Source organism: Malaclemys terrapin, chromosome 2 (genome assembly GCF_027887155.1).
Source record: "Malaclemys terrapin pileata isolate rMalTer1 chromosome 2, rMalTer1.hap1, whole genome shotgun sequence".
Taxonomy (NCBI): domain Eukaryota; kingdom Metazoa; phylum Chordata; order Testudines; family Emydidae; genus Malaclemys; species Malaclemys terrapin.
The window spans coordinates 215,048,296-215,065,568 of NC_071506.1; the positions used below are offsets into that span (position 1 = coordinate 215,048,296).

A 17,273-nucleotide genomic window follows, 5' to 3' on the forward strand; every position below is an offset into this window, starting at 1 on the left:
GCCATGTCCCCGTTGCAGGCACCCATTCCTCTCATTTTGGAATATCTCCTCTCCCTAAAACAGCAGGGGTTGGCGATATCTTCAATTAGAGTTCACCTGGCCGCTATATCGGCCTTTCACCCAGGGGAACTCGCGTCCTCGGTATTCTCTAACCCAATGGTCGTTAGATTCCTCAAGGGCTTAGACCGGATGTACCCACAACAACGTCAGCCCGTTCAGACGTGGGACCTCAACCTGGTTCTCTCCAAGCTCACAGGTCCTCCATTCGAGCCACTGGCCACCTGTTCACTTTTGTACCTATCCTGGAAGACAGCCTTCCTTGTAGCCATCACCTCAGCAAGGCGCGTTTCTGAACTCAGGGCGCTTACATCCGAGCCCCCTTATACAGTTTTCCATAAGGATAAAGTGCAGCTTCGTCCACATCCTGCCTTTCTCCCTAAGGTGGTTTCTCCTTTTCATATCAACCAGGACATCTTTCTCCCGGTCTTTCATCCCAAACCACATGCCACTCGCCAGGATCAACGTTTGCATTCCCTGGACGTACGAAGGGCCATGGCCTTCTATATTGACCGCACAAAGCACTTTAGAAAGACGACGCAACTCTTCGTTGCAGTGGCCGACCGAATGAAAGGCTCACCGGTCTCCTCACAACGCCTATCCTCCTGGATTACGTCTTGCATCCGGACTTGCTATGACCTGGCAGGTGTCTCAGCACTGCACCTCACCGCTCACTCCACGAGGGCCCAGGCTTCCTCGACGGCTTTCCTGGCACAAGTTCCGATCCAGGACATTTGTAGAGCGGCGGTTTGGTCATCAGTCCACACATTTACAGCTCACTATGCACTAGTGCAGCAGTCCAGAGACGATGCTGCTTTCGGATCAGCGGTTTTGCACACAGCAATATCTCACTCCGACCCCACCACCTAAGTTGGGCTTGGGAGTCACCTAATGGAATGGATATGAGCAAGCACTCGAAGAAGAAAAGACGGTTACTCACCGTTGTAACTGTTGTTCTTCGAGATGTGTTGCTCATATCCATTCCAAACCCGCCCCCCGTCCCCACTATCGGAGTAGCCGGCAAGAAGGAACTGAGGGGGCGCCGGGTCGGCTGGGGTATATATTCAGCGCCATGAAGGCGCCACTCTAGGGGGCTCCACAGCCGACCCGCCGGTGTTGCTAGGGTAGAAAATCTTCCGACGATCGTGCACGCGGCGCGCACACACCTAATGGAATGGATATGAGCAACACATCTCGAAGAACAACAGTTACAACGGTGAGTAACCGTCTTTTATTTGGTGTAGTTCAGAGATGTCAGCCCTGTTTCTGTCATGGACTTGCAAAAGCTCCAAAGACTGTTTCTCCTTATGGTCCAGATATAACTTGGAACAAGCCAAGCTCTAAAACAGCAATAATAATTGTTCCATAAGTGTTGTTTAAACACATAAGAGATTATGGATTTTGGTCAATGGAAAATATTGCAGACAGTGAAAGTTGTTGAAGTTTATAAGTACAGAAGAGTGTAAATAGGGAGTGAGAAATGTAAGCATATGGAAACATCTGACTGTATAACTTGAGCATTTTGATGAAAAATGGGTGTCATGGATTCTCTGTAAACTTACAATGACATGACAAAGATAAATAAGAAGGAAATATATTTTTTAAGTGCCTATGGCATTATGCCTGAAGGCTTTTTAAACTGTAGTGCTTTTGGCATGTATCTTGGTGAGAATTTTTTTAACACTATTATGTCTTTTCAAACAGCTGTCATGGAAGAGCTAGGAGAAGATGACATCTATATTTTGAATCATGAAAAAGCAGATGGTAGTCACAGAAAAGAGAGAGAGATTCCTGTTCCAGCATATGCAGGGGATGAGTCCATTGCTTCACATTTTGCACTTGTCACTGCTTATGAAGATATCAAAAAACGACTAAAGGAGACAGAGAAGGAGAACTCCTTCTTAAAGAAAAGAGTAAGACTCTTAGAAGAAAAGGTAAGTGCAATTTTTTTACTACTTTGTAATAAGACTTTTTTCCCTTAAAGTTTGGGTAGATGAGTGTCAGTTCATAATATCATTAATCCATATATCCTTTGAAGAGGAAATACTATGTTTGTAATTTTATTTATTTTTATATAGATAGTCTTTTAAAACACAATTTGTTTTCCTCTGACAGCCTAGTTTACTGTTAAATAGCCTTTGGCTCTTGAGTTCTATAACCCCACTTTTCTATGAACAAAGTTTGTAAATAGCAAAATCAAAAAATATAACTAGAAATGTAAAATAAAAATATTTGACTCACAAGTTCAGAGCCTCAGAGAAAGGGCCAAAATTGATGTTGAGAGGGAAACAATAGTTGTTCTTATCCTGGTCTTCTGAAACTTTATTTAAGAATGTAAAACTTTACCGTGTTTTTGTGTGTTTGTTTGTTTAAACTACCCAGGCTATGAATTCCCTACAACTTGAGCAGGTATATTATCTAATCATCTCTCTACTGCCCTATAAAACTCTAAAGTTGCAAGTGGGGAATGTCCTTGTCACAATAATGTAAACATTTAGTGAATATTTTGTTTCACTGGCCAGATGGGTTCTAGATTTGAATAGACAAATAAGATTGTCTTCACATTAGTTAATGACAGGCAGTTTCTAAATGAGTTAGGAGTGACCTGATGATGTATTCAAAGACACTCATTTACCTTTATCCATCTTTTTATAAGGCACTGTAGACTGCTGACACCCAGAACCTTTTGAAGCCTCACGTCACTTTGATTTGTGTTGGAAGAAAGAACTGAGTCGTGCTTAGGGCTTCATAAAAACAAAACAAAATACCTCCAGTTATTGAAAGAGTAATTTTTCTCGAGGGGTAATTCTTGAAATAGTTATGCTGGCAAAACTTTTACTTCAGTGAGTTTTTTTTGCTTGAGTAAGGTCATTATGATTTGGCCCTGAATTTGTGTAAACTTCTTGAGAAATTGTAAAATACTTAATTTATTCATACAGATTTCATAATGGATTGATTTAAATCAAAGCAGTTTAAATCACCAATTTTAATAATGATTTAAATAAGCAGGCAGGAAACCATGATTTAAATAATTTATTTTAATCCTGTTGTGGATTTGTACTTTAGTTGTTTTCCTGAAGAGAGGTTAATTCTTATTGGTTGGTAACCATTAAAAGATATTGATTTGCAGCTAAATATACCTTTTACACTAAAATTGTTGCTTTTTTTTTTTCTGGCTAACCAGGAGGGTACACTATATCTATCCATGTTTAAACAATTATATAGCCTAATTTACATTGTATTCAAATTATGACATTTTAGATTTTTTTTTATTATGTTAGAAAATGGTGAATGATGCATTTCTTATTTACTAGATGATAAATCTTAGTCCAAAATTAATCAAGGTCTATTGGGATTGAAATTTTAATTTTTTGTTATATAAGAGTACCTTTAAATGTGCTGAATATATAAGAAAAGTTTTATATAAAAAATAGGGCTGTCAAATGATTAAAAAAATTAATCATGCGGTTAAAACAATAATGGGATTCCATTTATTAAATAGTTTAGGATGTTTTCTACATTTTCAAATGTATTGATTTCACTTACAACATAGAATACAAAGTGTACAGTGCTCACTTTATATTCAATTTATATTCACTGTAAAAAACAAGAGAATATTTTTCAGTTCAATAATACAAGTACTGTAGTGCAATCTCTTTATCATGAAAGTTGAACTTACAAATGGAGAATTATACACAAAAAAAGTCTTCATTTATTCACTCTAATTTAAGGTTTTGCGTGCCAGTAATACATTTTAACGTTTTTAGAAGGTCTCTTTCTATAAGTCTATAATATATAACTAAACTATTGTTGTATGTAAAGTAAATAAGGTTTTTAAAATGTTTAAGAAGCTTCATTTAAAATTAAATTAAAATGCGGACCGGTGGCCAGGACCCAGGCAGTGTGAGTGCCACTGAAAATCCGCTCGCTTCCCGCCTTTGGCACGCGTGCCATAGGTTGCCTACCCCTGCTTTAGAGTCTACAAGTCCACTCAGTCCTACTTCTTGTTCAGCCAATCATTCAGACAAACAAGTTTGTTTACATTTGCAGGAGATAATGCTGCCCGCTTCTTGTTTACAAGATCATCTGAAAGTGAGAACAGGCCTTCACATGGCACTGTTGTAGCTGGCACCACAAAATATTTATGTGCCAGATACACTAAAGATTTGTATGTTCCTTCATGCTTCAACCATCATTTGAGAGGTCATGCATCAATGCTGATAACGGGTTCTGCTCGATAACCATCCAAAGCAGTGTGGACCGATGCATGTTCATTTTCAGCATCTGAGTCAGTAAGATGCCACCAACAGAAGGTTGATTTTTTGGTTTTTTTGTTTTTTTGTTTTGGTGGTTTGGGTTCTGTAGTTTCCGCATCAGAGTGTTGCTCTTTTAAGACTTTTGAAAGCATGTTTTATACCTCATCCCTCTGATTTTGGAAGGCACTTCCAATACTTAAATATTGGGTTGAGTGCTGTAGCTATCTTTAGAAATCTCACATTGGTACCTTCTTTGCGTTTTGTCAAATCTTCAGTGAAGGTGTTCTTAAAATGAACAACATGTGCTGGGTCATCATCCAAGACTGCTATAACCTGAAATATATGGCAGAATGCAGATAAAAAGATTAGGAGACATACAATTCTCCCCTAAGGAATTTAGTCACAAATTTAATTCATGCATTATTTTTTTTTTAAGGAGCATCATCAATCAGCATGGAAGCATGTCCTCTGGAATAGGGGCCGAAGCATGAAGGGGCACACGAATGTTTAGCATATCCGGCATATAAATATCTTGCAACGCTGGCTGCAACAGTGCCATCTGTATTAGATATGTTGTCACCATTTCCTATTGTGCGGCACTGTGGGGATGCTAGTGAAACATAGAAATCATTTAAGGGTAGAAACATTCAGAATACAAGTCACTATCTTTTGTGTGCCATCACTTTTCACAAAACAAACTACAGTATTGTAATAACCCATAAAAGGCTAAATTTTCAGAAACCGACTTGATTGTTCATAAAAGGGTTTTAAAGATACTAAGCCCATGTGCAACTCTGGAAATATGATTGTATGTATAACTGTTTTCTGTGAGGTGCTGGGCGTTTCTTTAGTATGTGTGCATGTACAATTCCACTTAAGGCAAGTTATGCATCTACCTAGCAACCTGCAGGATCAAAACTATGGGTATTTGGTTTAATCTTGAGTGCACATACATACCTAATTCTCTGTTGTTGTTTTGTTTTTTAATTACAGTATCTGGGTGCCAGCCATTGTGGGCATACAGTCTTGTCCACATATATTAGAATATACCAATAACTCTGTCATGTTAAATATTGTGTGTACCAATACAATACATACAATATGTGTCCACTAAGTCTACTGTCAAACTGACAAGGAAGCCATAGTGGTGCTGATTCATTGTAGGGAGGCAAGGTGGATTGATTTAAATCACTGATTTTTAATTCTGATTTGATACTCACTAGTTGCAAATCAACATATTTTAATGGTTATCCACCAAATATAGCATTTACACTAAACTTGGTGCTTCTTGCTAATCAGGAGGATACCTAAATAAAGGTGTATAGATACAATGTAATTGAATAAATGTAAGTTAAGCTCTACAAATTCTTAATTTTTACATTTTTATTAGATAATGGTGAATGATGTGTTCATTTACTAGATCATCCTTCATTTTTTACTTGTGATTTGTGTTAGGCTTTACTTAGATGGAAATTCAGTTAAATTGCATAGAAACAGCATTTTAAATTTTAATTAAATGAAATTACTTTAATGCACTAGATACATATGAAAAAAGTGTATCAAAAAGATAGGCAAAACATGTTTTGCGTTTAAAACTAAGTGATTTATTAAACAAAGGCAATATTATCTATAGTTACTGACTTGAATTGGTTATTTCTGGTCACTTGAAGATTTTAGAACTAGTTAATTTCATGCTCTTACCTAGTTTTTTATTAATAAATTGACAGAAGAGAAAGTTGGAAACCTTGTTGTCATCTTCCATTTTTTTAACTTAGAATGAACTAATCATTGAGCCAAACTAGTTGAATAAACTGAAATGAAGAAAATATTCTCTGTGCATCTGCAGAAGAGGCTACTGCCCTGTGAAGTGCTTTCTCTCTTGCCTCAGCAGCTGCCTTGTCTGTATGGTATGGATTGTGAGTTAACTCTGCTTGGTCTCCTCTTGTGTACACACACAGGAAAATCAGCTGGATATCCTTAAGCTGCGGTTCTGAAACTAAATTCATACACACAACCTGTGCCTAGTTTTAGGCATTTGCATAAACAGTTTTTGAAGTACTATTTGCCCAAAAGAGGTGGCTTACAAGTCATTTAAAAACTTAAGACATGAAGGGATTAAGCATTCGGTTGTAAATGTTAGTAAAAGCTAAAGCAAAGAAGTCATTGTGTAATGCACCTAATTGATGTTTACTGAACTTCATTTTGTCTAATTTTATACTGTAAAGGTGTTATGGCTCATATAACTAGAACTGGGCAAATTATTTTTCTTTTTTGGTTCAGCTAGAAAACAAAAAAAGATCAGAAAAAATATTCACTATTTGTTTCTGAAAAGGTTTGTAATTAGTCAGCAAATTAGAAAAATCTGTTTTGGACCAGCAGAGTGTGTCTGAGTCTGTCTAGTCATCCTCCTTTATTCCAGTGATTCAGGCACTTGCCTGAGATGTGGGAGACCCAGGTTTGAATCCCCACTCTGGAGCAGATACTTGAACTGAACTCAACTCCCCCACCCTCCAGCCAGGTAAATATCCTAACTCCCCAGGAAGTGGACTAATGTGGGGTGGGTTACTCTCCATCTCTCCTGTTGAAACTGTTCATTGTGTATAAATACTTAAATGTTCTTTGGGTCAAAGCGAGAGAGTGAGTGACTCTGTCCTGGTGATTAATTTGTTCATCTGGGTGGGAGGAGATGTGGATTCACATCTTCTCTCTGCCTGATTCAGAGAAGGGATGTGGAGCTTCATGCAGGGATTCACGGGACCTTCAAAAGGAGAGACTGAGAGCAACCCACCCCACATTAGTCCACTGCCTGGGGGTTAGGATGCTCGTCCAGGAGGAGTGAGGAGAGCTGAATTCAAGACCCTGCTCCAGAGTGGGGATTCAGACTTGCACACATGTATTTTCTTTCTTTCTGTCTTTCTTTCTTAGCTACACTAAACCAGGAAATTCAGGAATATTTTTGATTGGCCAAATCTGCATTTATTTATTTTTTTGGCAAATAAACTATTCTTCTGGAAACTTTTGCCCAGCTCTACTTGTGATAAGACACAGAAACTTCTGGATTATCCTTGAATTGAGTTTTTAAAAGGATCATTCTTACATGTAATCCAACCATCACTAGTGATGACTAGGAATAGACTGTAGAAGTCATAGGTAATTTTTATTGCTCTCTTAAAATTTTGGGTGCATATAAATGTACATGTATGACATGACTTAATGGCAGCTTCGTATTCTGGAAAACTAAGTTTACAGTTGCTGGCTGTAAAATATCAATAGTTTGATAAGAAGACAACACTGACTGTTAAAAGCTATTTCGAATATAAAAGGTGAGGATTATTTCTTTCGCCTACTAAACACAGCTCCTTGGCTCCCGTTTGGAAGAAGAAACAAGCTCAGTTGGACGTGAGCAAGTAAACAAGGCCTATCAAGCCTATCGAGAGGCCTGCATCGACAGAGATAATCTGAAAAGCAAACTGGATAAGACGGTATGTCCATTTGCATAACAAATTAAAAACAGATGCACATCATGCAAGTATATTAGAGTAAATGTATAATAAAGAGGGAATTCTTGGGTTTATTTTACTGACTTGCTGAAGACCCGCATTGCTTAAAAATCTAAACAAGTGAGCATATGTGTTAAATACATTTTGATGGTGTTTTGGATAGGAATAAGAGATAAAGTTCTTAAATAATGCCTCTGGCTGGGGGCCACCATTGTTGATGGTCTAGTTTAATATTGTGGCTAATCTCCAAAAGAATGCAGGAACTGTAAATAGTTTTGTAAATAAGAGTTAGCATTATAACTAGCAAAGTGCAGAAAGTTCCCTGACACATTTTTTTTCTTAAACTAGATAAAAGAGAATACGGAGTCCTTCAAAAGCTTGAGTGAGCAGTTACAGTCTAAAGAAGTGGAGCTCCTACAGCTAAGAACTGAAGTGGAAACTCAACAAGGTATTCGGTTTTGTCACTATCTGCTTGCCTATACAGTATATTAGCTAGCACTAGAGAGGTGTAAATTCTAGTGTGCACAGGATTGTTGTTCACTAATTATCTGATGTGGATCTTACTGGCATGCAGTAAGTGTTTCCTAGTACGTGTTAATGTCATCCCATTTGAAACTACATTGGGACTACATCAACATGAACTAGGGAACGTTTAATGCACGCCATCAGGATCCACATTGGGACAGTTAGTGTGCAGCACACTAATGAGCACTAGAATTCAGTGCTCTAGTGCAGGCTGACACACCGTGTAGACAAGCCCAACGTCTTGGCATACAACTGTAACTAAGTGTCTCGGCATATGCAATGCAGACTCTTCAGAGCTTTAACACTACATAGTGTTGGCTTGATGTGTTAATGAGTAAGATTGTAGTGCATTGTAATAGTGGAGGAACTTTGGGTTAGCATGTTGTGTGTCTATCCATGGTCATCAGTTTATTTTGTTGTTTGGCAAGTCACTTGCGTGAAAGAGTTGAGGCTGACAAACTTTTTTTTACCTCCTCCATTGTTCTAACTTTTATTTACAGAGAATAAAAAACATCAGGTTTAACAAATCAGTGGCAGATACATACTGCGTAACTGTTTAGTTTTTAATAGACCTCATGGCAAAGGAGAGATTTAAGAAGAGATTTGAAGGAGGATAATGAGGTAACTTTGCACATGTTTGTGGGGAGCTTCTCCCCATTATGAGGGGCAGCATGGGAGAAAGCGGGAAGGTACTTGCAAAATTTAACAAGCGGTGGATTGGAGGCTAACCTCATGGGCTGATCGAAGGCAGGAGTCAACCTCTCGATACTGAATGATAGAGGAAAGGCTGGGTGGGGATAGGTTGTGAAGGACCTTGAAAGTGAAGACAAGTGTCTTTGGTTTGGTGCAGTACAGAAGGGGAACCAGTGGAGGAATCAAAGAGAGTGGAGACATGGTCAGAGTGATGGGCTAGGAAAATGATCTATGAGCCGCATTCTATATGGGTTGAGATGCGTGCATTTGTCAAGGTCAGAGAAAAGAACATTGCAATAATCAAGACAAGATGAGTTTCAGCTGAATGGGTCAGTAGGAAAGTCCATAACTTAGAGATGTTATGCAGAAAGAATTGGCAAGACTTACACATAGCCTGGATGTGAAGATCTGGAGATGGGTCAGAGTCAAAGATGACATTCAAGTTCAGGCCTGAATGGTGATAGCATTGTCCTTAATGATCAAGAAAGAAGGTAGCAGGGAGTCTGTTTTTTTGTGTGGGGATGGGAGAGACTAACCTATGTTTTAGTCTTGCTGAGCTTGAGCTGATGGTTAGACTTCCACACAGAGATTTCTGCCTGAGATTTTAGTTTTGATAAAAGGAGGCAGGTCTGGAATAGAGAAGTGGATCTGTGAATCGTCTGCATAGAGATGGTACTTGAATTTATGTTGGTGGATGAGATTACCCTAAAGATAGGGTGGAGAAGGGAGACCAAGGATGGAGCCCTGTGGAACCCCCACAAAGTGTTGGTGGATGAATGAGGAGGATCCACTGAAGGAACAATTAGAGAGCTAGGAGGAGACCAGGAGAGGATGACATCACAGAAGCTAAGGGAGGGCAAGATTTCAAGAAGAGCATGGTTGATGGTATCAAAGGCACTCACAAGTCAGAGGAAGAGGATGGAGTGTTGCTTTTGACACTTGGCAAGGAGGAGGCTTTAGTTTCAGGGGAGTGGGGTGGAAGCATAAAGGGGTGAAAGCTGGATTGGAGAAAGTCTAGGGTGGAACTGGAGAAGAGGAATTCTAGACAGCAGTTGTAAAACAGAGTGGTAGTTGGAGAGGCAAGTGAAGTCAAAGGTGGGATTTTTTAAGGTTGGAGAGACTAATGCATGCTTGTATTGTGAGGGGAAAGAGCCAGAAGAAGTTGAGAAGAGTATAGGAGGGGATAAGAGTGGGCACAGGGAGATAAGAGCAAAAGGGAGAGGTTCACTCGGGGAAGTGGTTGGGTTAGAGGAGAGAAGATGAGAATCTTTTGCATTTGACTGCTGAAGTAGAGAGTTGTGGGAGGCGGGAGGGGAAAGGCTACATTATATTTTGTCAGTTTTCTCTTGAAAGAAATTTAGTGAGATCCTGTGCAGAGGAAGAAGTAAGGATTTGAGTAGTGAGTCAAAGCTGTCTGGGAATGTGGGCGTGGGATTCAATTAAGTTGGAGAGGTAGAGTTGTTTTGCTAGGCATATGGCAGAACTAAAAGGAGAGATTGAATTTGTACAGGAGGATGTCAACCTAGTGATGGGATTTCTGCCTGAGATGGTTTGCAGCAGGAGTGGAGGAGATGGATGTTAGGGTAAGCCAGGCCAGGGTTGCCAGGGTGGACTTCGTGATGTGAAAGAGGGGTAAAAGAGATAATGGTGGACGAGAGCAAAGCTTGGAGAGAACCAACCATATCCGTGGAAGAAAGGAAGAAAAGGGCTGAGAGTGGATGAGAAGTTGGAGGTATAGAAAGCTGTATCCTGTACAAACATTTGAAAGGCTTACAGAAGAACTTCAGAGTTATGGACACCGCGAGAGTGGAGGTTGTCCATAACTCTGAACAAAGCGCAATTCGGGCTCCAGATCCAGCAGCTGACACTCCAGGCCAGGCTTCAGAAACAGCGGTGCTCCCTACTCAGCACCTGGCCTGAGTTTGCAAGCTTGTCCTCCTCCTGGCGGAGGTAGGTGTGTGTGTGTGTGTGAGAAAAAACAGCGCATCCCCCTCCTGGCTGGGGGTGGGAGGGGTGAAAGCTGCGCAGACCCCAACCCTGCGCCTGTTCTGCTGGCTCTGCCTGCCTTGGGCTGGCAGCCCCTGCATCTTCGCCTCCTAGCTAACTGTAGATGGCAGCCCTGCACATGGAGGTGGGGTGTGCCTATCTTTAAGATGCAATACAGGCACAGTACTGTATTTTTCTTATCTCTGCTGCTGCCTGATTGGTTACTTCCAGTTTCATATGGTGTCTGATTGACCAGTCTGTAACTCTGGTATTTGTATCTTTGAGGTTCTAATATATATCAGAATACAAATGGCATATACATGAAATTTGGGAATGCTCCATTCTTCCATATTTGAATCATGCTACCTTCTATGGGGAATCGAGAACATTTTGGGGTATTTTTTTTAAGTGGTGCTTAGGGAATTATAGTTCAAATTCCACCCTAAAAAAGTTGTTTACAAAAGCCATGTCTGTATTTATGGGGACTATAACAGCATAGCTTCGGTGCTATAACTACGCTGGCATAACCCCAGAATATAGACACCTACAACAACAGGAGGGGTTTTTCTATTGCTATAGAAACACCACCTCCCTGACTGATGGTAGCTAGATTGAGGGAAGTATTCTTCTATTGACCTAGCTGCAGCTATATTGGGGGCTAGGTAGTCATAGCTATGGCACACAGGGGTGTGGATTTTTCACACCTCTGAGCGCCATAGCTATGTCAGTCAGTGTTTCAAGTGTAGAATGGGTCTCAATGTGGATTATTTTTATATTGCACTGTATCGGGGTTCACTAGTCATTGCTGGTGCACCTCTTTGTGGCTCATCTGGGGATTAGCTCACCACTGATAAGATGGATGCCCCCTCCTGCAGTGGCTCAGCCCATTGACCCTTCAGGACTCTAGGTAGTTGTTAGGTACTTTTGTGACTCAGCTGCTCCCTCTTTTTGACTTTGCCCTACAGACAGTCTCTAGTCCTCGTCTTCCAGGGTATGTCAGTCTCTCAGGACAAGCTGTCCCTCTGCCATTGAGGACAGTACTCCATTCTCCGTCCACACACACTGCCGCTCGGACAGTGGCTGGAAGGGGAACCTGGGTCCACTGTCTACTCTGGGTTCCATCCCAGGGACTAGATAAGGGTCCGCAACTATGGTCTGTGTACCCCAGACCTGTTTCCTACTTCCCTGGACTCTGACCTACTATCCTCTGGCACTGCTGGGTTTCCCCCCCCCGAGTTTCCTCCACTTCCCGGGGCTCCTCTTCTTGCCAGACCCTATCATCTCCAACACACCTCCCTTCTGTCAGGAAGTGACTGCACACTGCTTCCCCCTGCACCTCCTCCTGGTCTCTGCTTCTTAGCTTTATAGAAGCTCAGTCTGTTTCTACCTGGGTGAGCTTCATCCTTAATTAAGCATCATTGACCCCTATCTCCCACTCAGGATCAGCCTACATGGCTAAGTGCCCATCTAGCCTACCTTAACCCCTTCAGGACTGGTGTGGAGTGAACATCCTATCACGTACACTGTATGATAATTCATTTAAAAACTAAATCATTCAATTTATCTTGAGTTTGGATCAGTGTTCTGTGTTAACTTATTCAGATAGCTAATCTTGCAGTGAGAGCCTGTATGCTATGGAAAATGTTTTTTTCCACCTACTGCATTGATATTGGGATGTTCTCTACTTGGGATTAAAAAAGCCTTGCATATATATTAGTCTTATTTGTATGTCTAGGCCACCTCTGGATATATATATTGTTTGTTTGTTTGTTTCCAAATAAGAGGTAAACATGACTCAGGGTTCTTTAGCTAAACTTATTCCATGGTAGTGTATTGTGCACTTCTATTTGAAACTTCCCAGTAGGCATAATTGGGAAAAACTTCTAGTAAACCTAGCTTGTATAAAACTGAGAGAAAAGGAGCAATGTTTTCCTATGCATGCAAGTTGGGCATGCACTAACTTGAGTAGTTGGATCTGATCACTTCCCAGTATCAAATCTGTGTTCAGGTGTTTATGGTGTGTGTGGGGTTTTTTTTTTTTTTTCCCCTCTCCCTTCCTTCAATCCTGTTTTTGTATTGAGGCATTTTACAATATGCTTTTGAGAGGTTATGTAAAAGAAAAACGGGGCTACCTGCATTAAAGGGACAATCTATTTTCTGAGTTTTCCTCTGTCAACAAGTTTCTGTTAGCTCTCTTGATAAATAACCATTGGTAAGCCTATTGCTTTCACTTCCTGAATGTGATCTTTGTACAAGGAAGGCTAGTCAAGAAAACTGTTTGTTTAGGAAAGGAGATATGAAATATCAGATGGTAAGTAATGCCATATTACACAAAGTAAGATATTGTCAAATATATTTAAATTGTGATACTAAATATTTTTAAATTAACTTTATTGATGAAAACAAACTGAATCTTTGAGACCTTTTTATTTTGTCTGATGCAGATGCTCATCATGAGCCATGACATGATGTCTAACTCTGAAACCTTATAACGGGAGTGGAAATCAGTCTGTTTTTTTTTTTTTTTTTTTGTTTTTTTTTTTTTTTGTAGTGATGAGGAATCTAAACTCTACTCCATCTAGCTGGGAAATAGAGAAGCTGAATAGTGACCTGAAAGTTCACAGTCTGGAACAGGAACTAGAAAAGCTGAAAAAAGAATGCAATAGTCTCAGAAAAGAACTGCAGAAGGTACTGTTGAATTATGGAATTGAAACATTAATAGACTTGTAAAATTAAAATGAATATATAATATTGAACCTTGACATTTACTCCAATTATGTTCACATGAGAAATATATATATGAAATATATAATGAAAAATGAAAACCTTTTTCTTCATAGTAAAACTGTAATTGGCTTCCCATGAAATTATTTATCTCTTGTAAATAATACTATATTATATGCAGGGCTGGTAGGACTGCCAGTTGTTAAGGTTGCCCAAAACCTGATTATAAGACCCTGTTTTAGTTATAATTTTGCCAAACTTCAACCATGTGAGCTGAAATTTTCCATGCCCAGTATCTGCCTCAGGTTGAATGTGTGTATATGTGTGTATAATATGTATATGTGTGTGTGTGTATATGTATATATATATAAACTTCTGCCACTACAGTTCAGCTGTTTCAGACAACAAAGCTAGAGAATAATATGTTTTGCCCATCTTTAAAACAAAACACAAAAACAACTGATGACCTTTTATTTGAATACCTCTATCATCCGCATGCTTAATGTAAGGACTTGAAACTTGGCAGAGCAGTGGCCTTGTATCGGGGATATATTGTGCTATCCCTATGAAAATCTGCCCCAATAAGCTTCAAAGCCTTCGAAATACTGCAGTTTGCACTTGCTGGTAGAGACTTCTTAAGATTTATTAGCAGCAAAATTCCCAAAGATTCTGACTGCACTGGGCATGTCTGAGTCTCTCAGCTCCTGGTGCTGACCAGACTGTGTGTGCACCATTTCCTCAGAACAACTGAGCATGCACCAACCCAGGACTAAGGGGGTGAAGCTAGACTTTCCCTGCAATGGCTGCTCCCACGTGCTCTGGGCCTTGTGGGTCCAGGACTTGAACTCTGAGACCAGAAGCCTGTTTCTCCTGCATTCCCAATTACCCCTTTTTTGGCATGTAGGCAGCCTGAAGTAGGAAACCACCTAATTTTTATGTAGAGGGGTCAAACACTGGACCAATGGGGCAGGAAAGGAGCAAATTGGGAAAAGGAGTCTGGTGAAACTGGGACTGGAGGCTGATGAGGGAAATGAGGTCTGAGAAGTGGGATACAGTTGGCATGAGGAGGAACACCGGAATTGAATGAAGCACTGGTAGTGAGGGTGGAGACTGGGACTCTCTGGGCAAAGAGACTGGAACAAGAAGCCAGGGAAAGGGAGAGACTAGGACATGGAAATGTGGAGGCAGTTTGGGGGAGACTGAGAATGGATGAGAACCCTTGAGAGGGAGACTGAGAGCCAGTGGAGGAAGGCAGATTGAATGAGGAGCTGGGAAGGGGGGAACTGGGACTGGCAGGGCAAGGAGACTGGGATTGAGATAGAAACTAGACTAGTGGAGACTAGAACACCGTAGTCAAGGCGAATGGGACTGGGACAAAGAGCCAGAAATGGGAAAGAGAGAGGATGGGGACAGGGAAGAGGTGGGTCAGAAGGTTTTATGGTTGGGTGACTTGGCAGAAGTCTGCCCACTAGAGCCTGCTCCCCTCCAGAGCCTGGAAAGAAACACAGGATTTTTACCATTCTTCTGTTGGCAAATATCATCTGTGAAATCCGCTGGCAAAATGTGTGCTTCATCTCCATCTAATGCTGGTCCACAGAGGTTGTCAACCTATTACTGCCATCAGTTACTGTGTTAGTTCAAGGGCAGAGGCTGTGCAGTGGCTCTAAGTGTCAACCCTACTGATGAATCATGTAGATGTTCATATGATGCCACAAAATAGAATCTCTCTTTTTTCATTTGCTATTTTAACAACCCAAGTGACAAACTCAACTACTTTCAGAACACTATTAAGGTTGTGAAGTTAAGCGCTCAAAAGTTAGGAAATGCCAGAATTAAGGTTGCTTGTGCAACCTTAATTTGGCCCCTTCTATGTATGAATTACAATAGTCCTTAATTACATGATAACGTACAAATTTTTTTCCACAGGATCCCTGCCTCATTTAGTACACAGAATGGACCTGCTCTGTGGATGAATCAAAGCTGTGCAGTAAAAGAAGCTGTTGTCTGTAGGACCCCTGCCTCACAGAATTTGCAAGGTATACAGTGAATGAGGCAGGGATTGCAGGAAATAAAAGGACAGTCTCATGGTTAAGGAAGTAAAATACTTTATTGCATGACCCTATACCCAGTTTTACTGCACTCCATTCAAACTCAGATCTGAAGACAGAATTATTAATTTCCTTAAGGGCTTGTCTATGGCAGTGGTTTTCAAACTGTGGGTTGCGACCCAGAACTGGGTTGCGGAATGTAAGGCACTGGGTTGCGGCGGCTCTGGTCTGCACCACTGACCGGGCAGTTAAAAGTCCCATTGGCGGTGCTGCCCTGCTAAGGCAGGCTAGTCCCTACCTGTTCTGACACCACACTGTGCTCCAGCAGTAGGTCTAGCTCCTAGGCGGGATGACCATAGGGCTCTGCATGCTGCCCCCACCCTAAGCACTGGCTCCTGGCCAATGGGAATGGGGGGGGGGGGGGTCGCGCGGTGCCCGCGGGCAAGAGCTGCGCGGAGCCACTTGCACGCCTCTGCCTAGGAGCCAGACCTGCTGCCGCCCGCTTCTGGGGCGCAGCGCAGTCTGGGGTGCCAGGAGAGGCAGGAAGCCTGCCTTAGCACCCCCGCTGTGCCGCTGACCGGGAGCCACCCAAGGTAAGCCTGCGCCCCAACCCCGCACTCCAAACCCCTGCCTGAGCCCCACCCCAAACCCGGAGCCCCTTCCTGGACCCTAACCCCTCATACTCAGCTCCGTTGGGTCACAGGCATCAATTTTCTTCAACTGGGTTGCCAGAAAAAAAAATTGAAAACCACTGGTCTATGGCATTTATCACTATCGAGTTTTTCACAAACATGAATTTATCTTCACAACATCCCTGTGTAGTGAGGGGATGGTATTATCCCTAGTTTACATGTGGGAAGTTGAGATAGAGAGAGTAAGGTCAAAAGTTTTCACTAATTTTGGGTTCTAATTTGAGATGCCAAGGGCCTGATTTTTTTTTTCCGAAGTACTTAACGTTATTTAGCATTTTATATGTTCAAAGCACTGCTCCTATTAACTTTGGTTGCAGTTGTGCATGTTCATTGCACTTCAGCAAATCAGACCCCATAGTCTCAAGTTTGGCTCCCAAAAAATGAAGAACACAGTTAGTGGCCACCTGTGGAAAGCTTGGTTTAAGTGACTTGCCTAGCATCACAGAGGAACTCTGTAGCAAAGGCAAGGATAGAATCCACTTTTCCAGGACAGCATTCAACTGCCTTAACCACGAGACTTTTTTCTCTTCCTGCAATCCCCTGCCTCATTCACTCTACTGCTTCCAGTTCTGTGAGGTAGGGGTCCCACAGACAACAGCCTCTTTCACCATACAACCCTGAGTCATCCACAGGCAGGGGCTCTGTGGAAAAGATAGTAAGTGATCATGTAATTAAAGACAGTATCATGACACATAAGCATAAGGAGGCTGAATTAAGATTGCACAGGGAGTCTTAATTCTGCTATTTCCTAACTTTTGAGAATTTGTGCAACCTTAAATGTTCTTTTAATGT

General features: G+C 41.2%; 1 protein-coding gene across 2 annotated transcripts in view; it reads left to right on the top strand.

Moving 5' to 3' along the window:
- AZI2 (5-azacytidine induced 2) overlaps positions 1 to 17,273 on the top strand; it is a 51,212-nt gene that overhangs the window by 14,221 nt on the left and 19,718 nt on the right. For both annotated transcript variants that reach the window (XM_054019908.1, XM_054019907.1), the window contains exons 2-5: positions 1,762 to 1,991; positions 7,670 to 7,795; positions 8,162 to 8,261; positions 13,569 to 13,705. In XM_054019908.1, coding sequence (XP_053875883.1) covers positions 1,767 to 1,991; positions 7,670 to 7,795; positions 8,162 to 8,261; positions 13,569 to 13,705 — 588 coding nt within the window. In that variant the 5' untranslated portion in view covers positions 1,762 to 1,766. The remainder of the gene's footprint in view (positions 1 to 1,761; positions 1,992 to 7,669; positions 7,796 to 8,161; positions 8,262 to 13,568; positions 13,706 to 17,273) is intronic.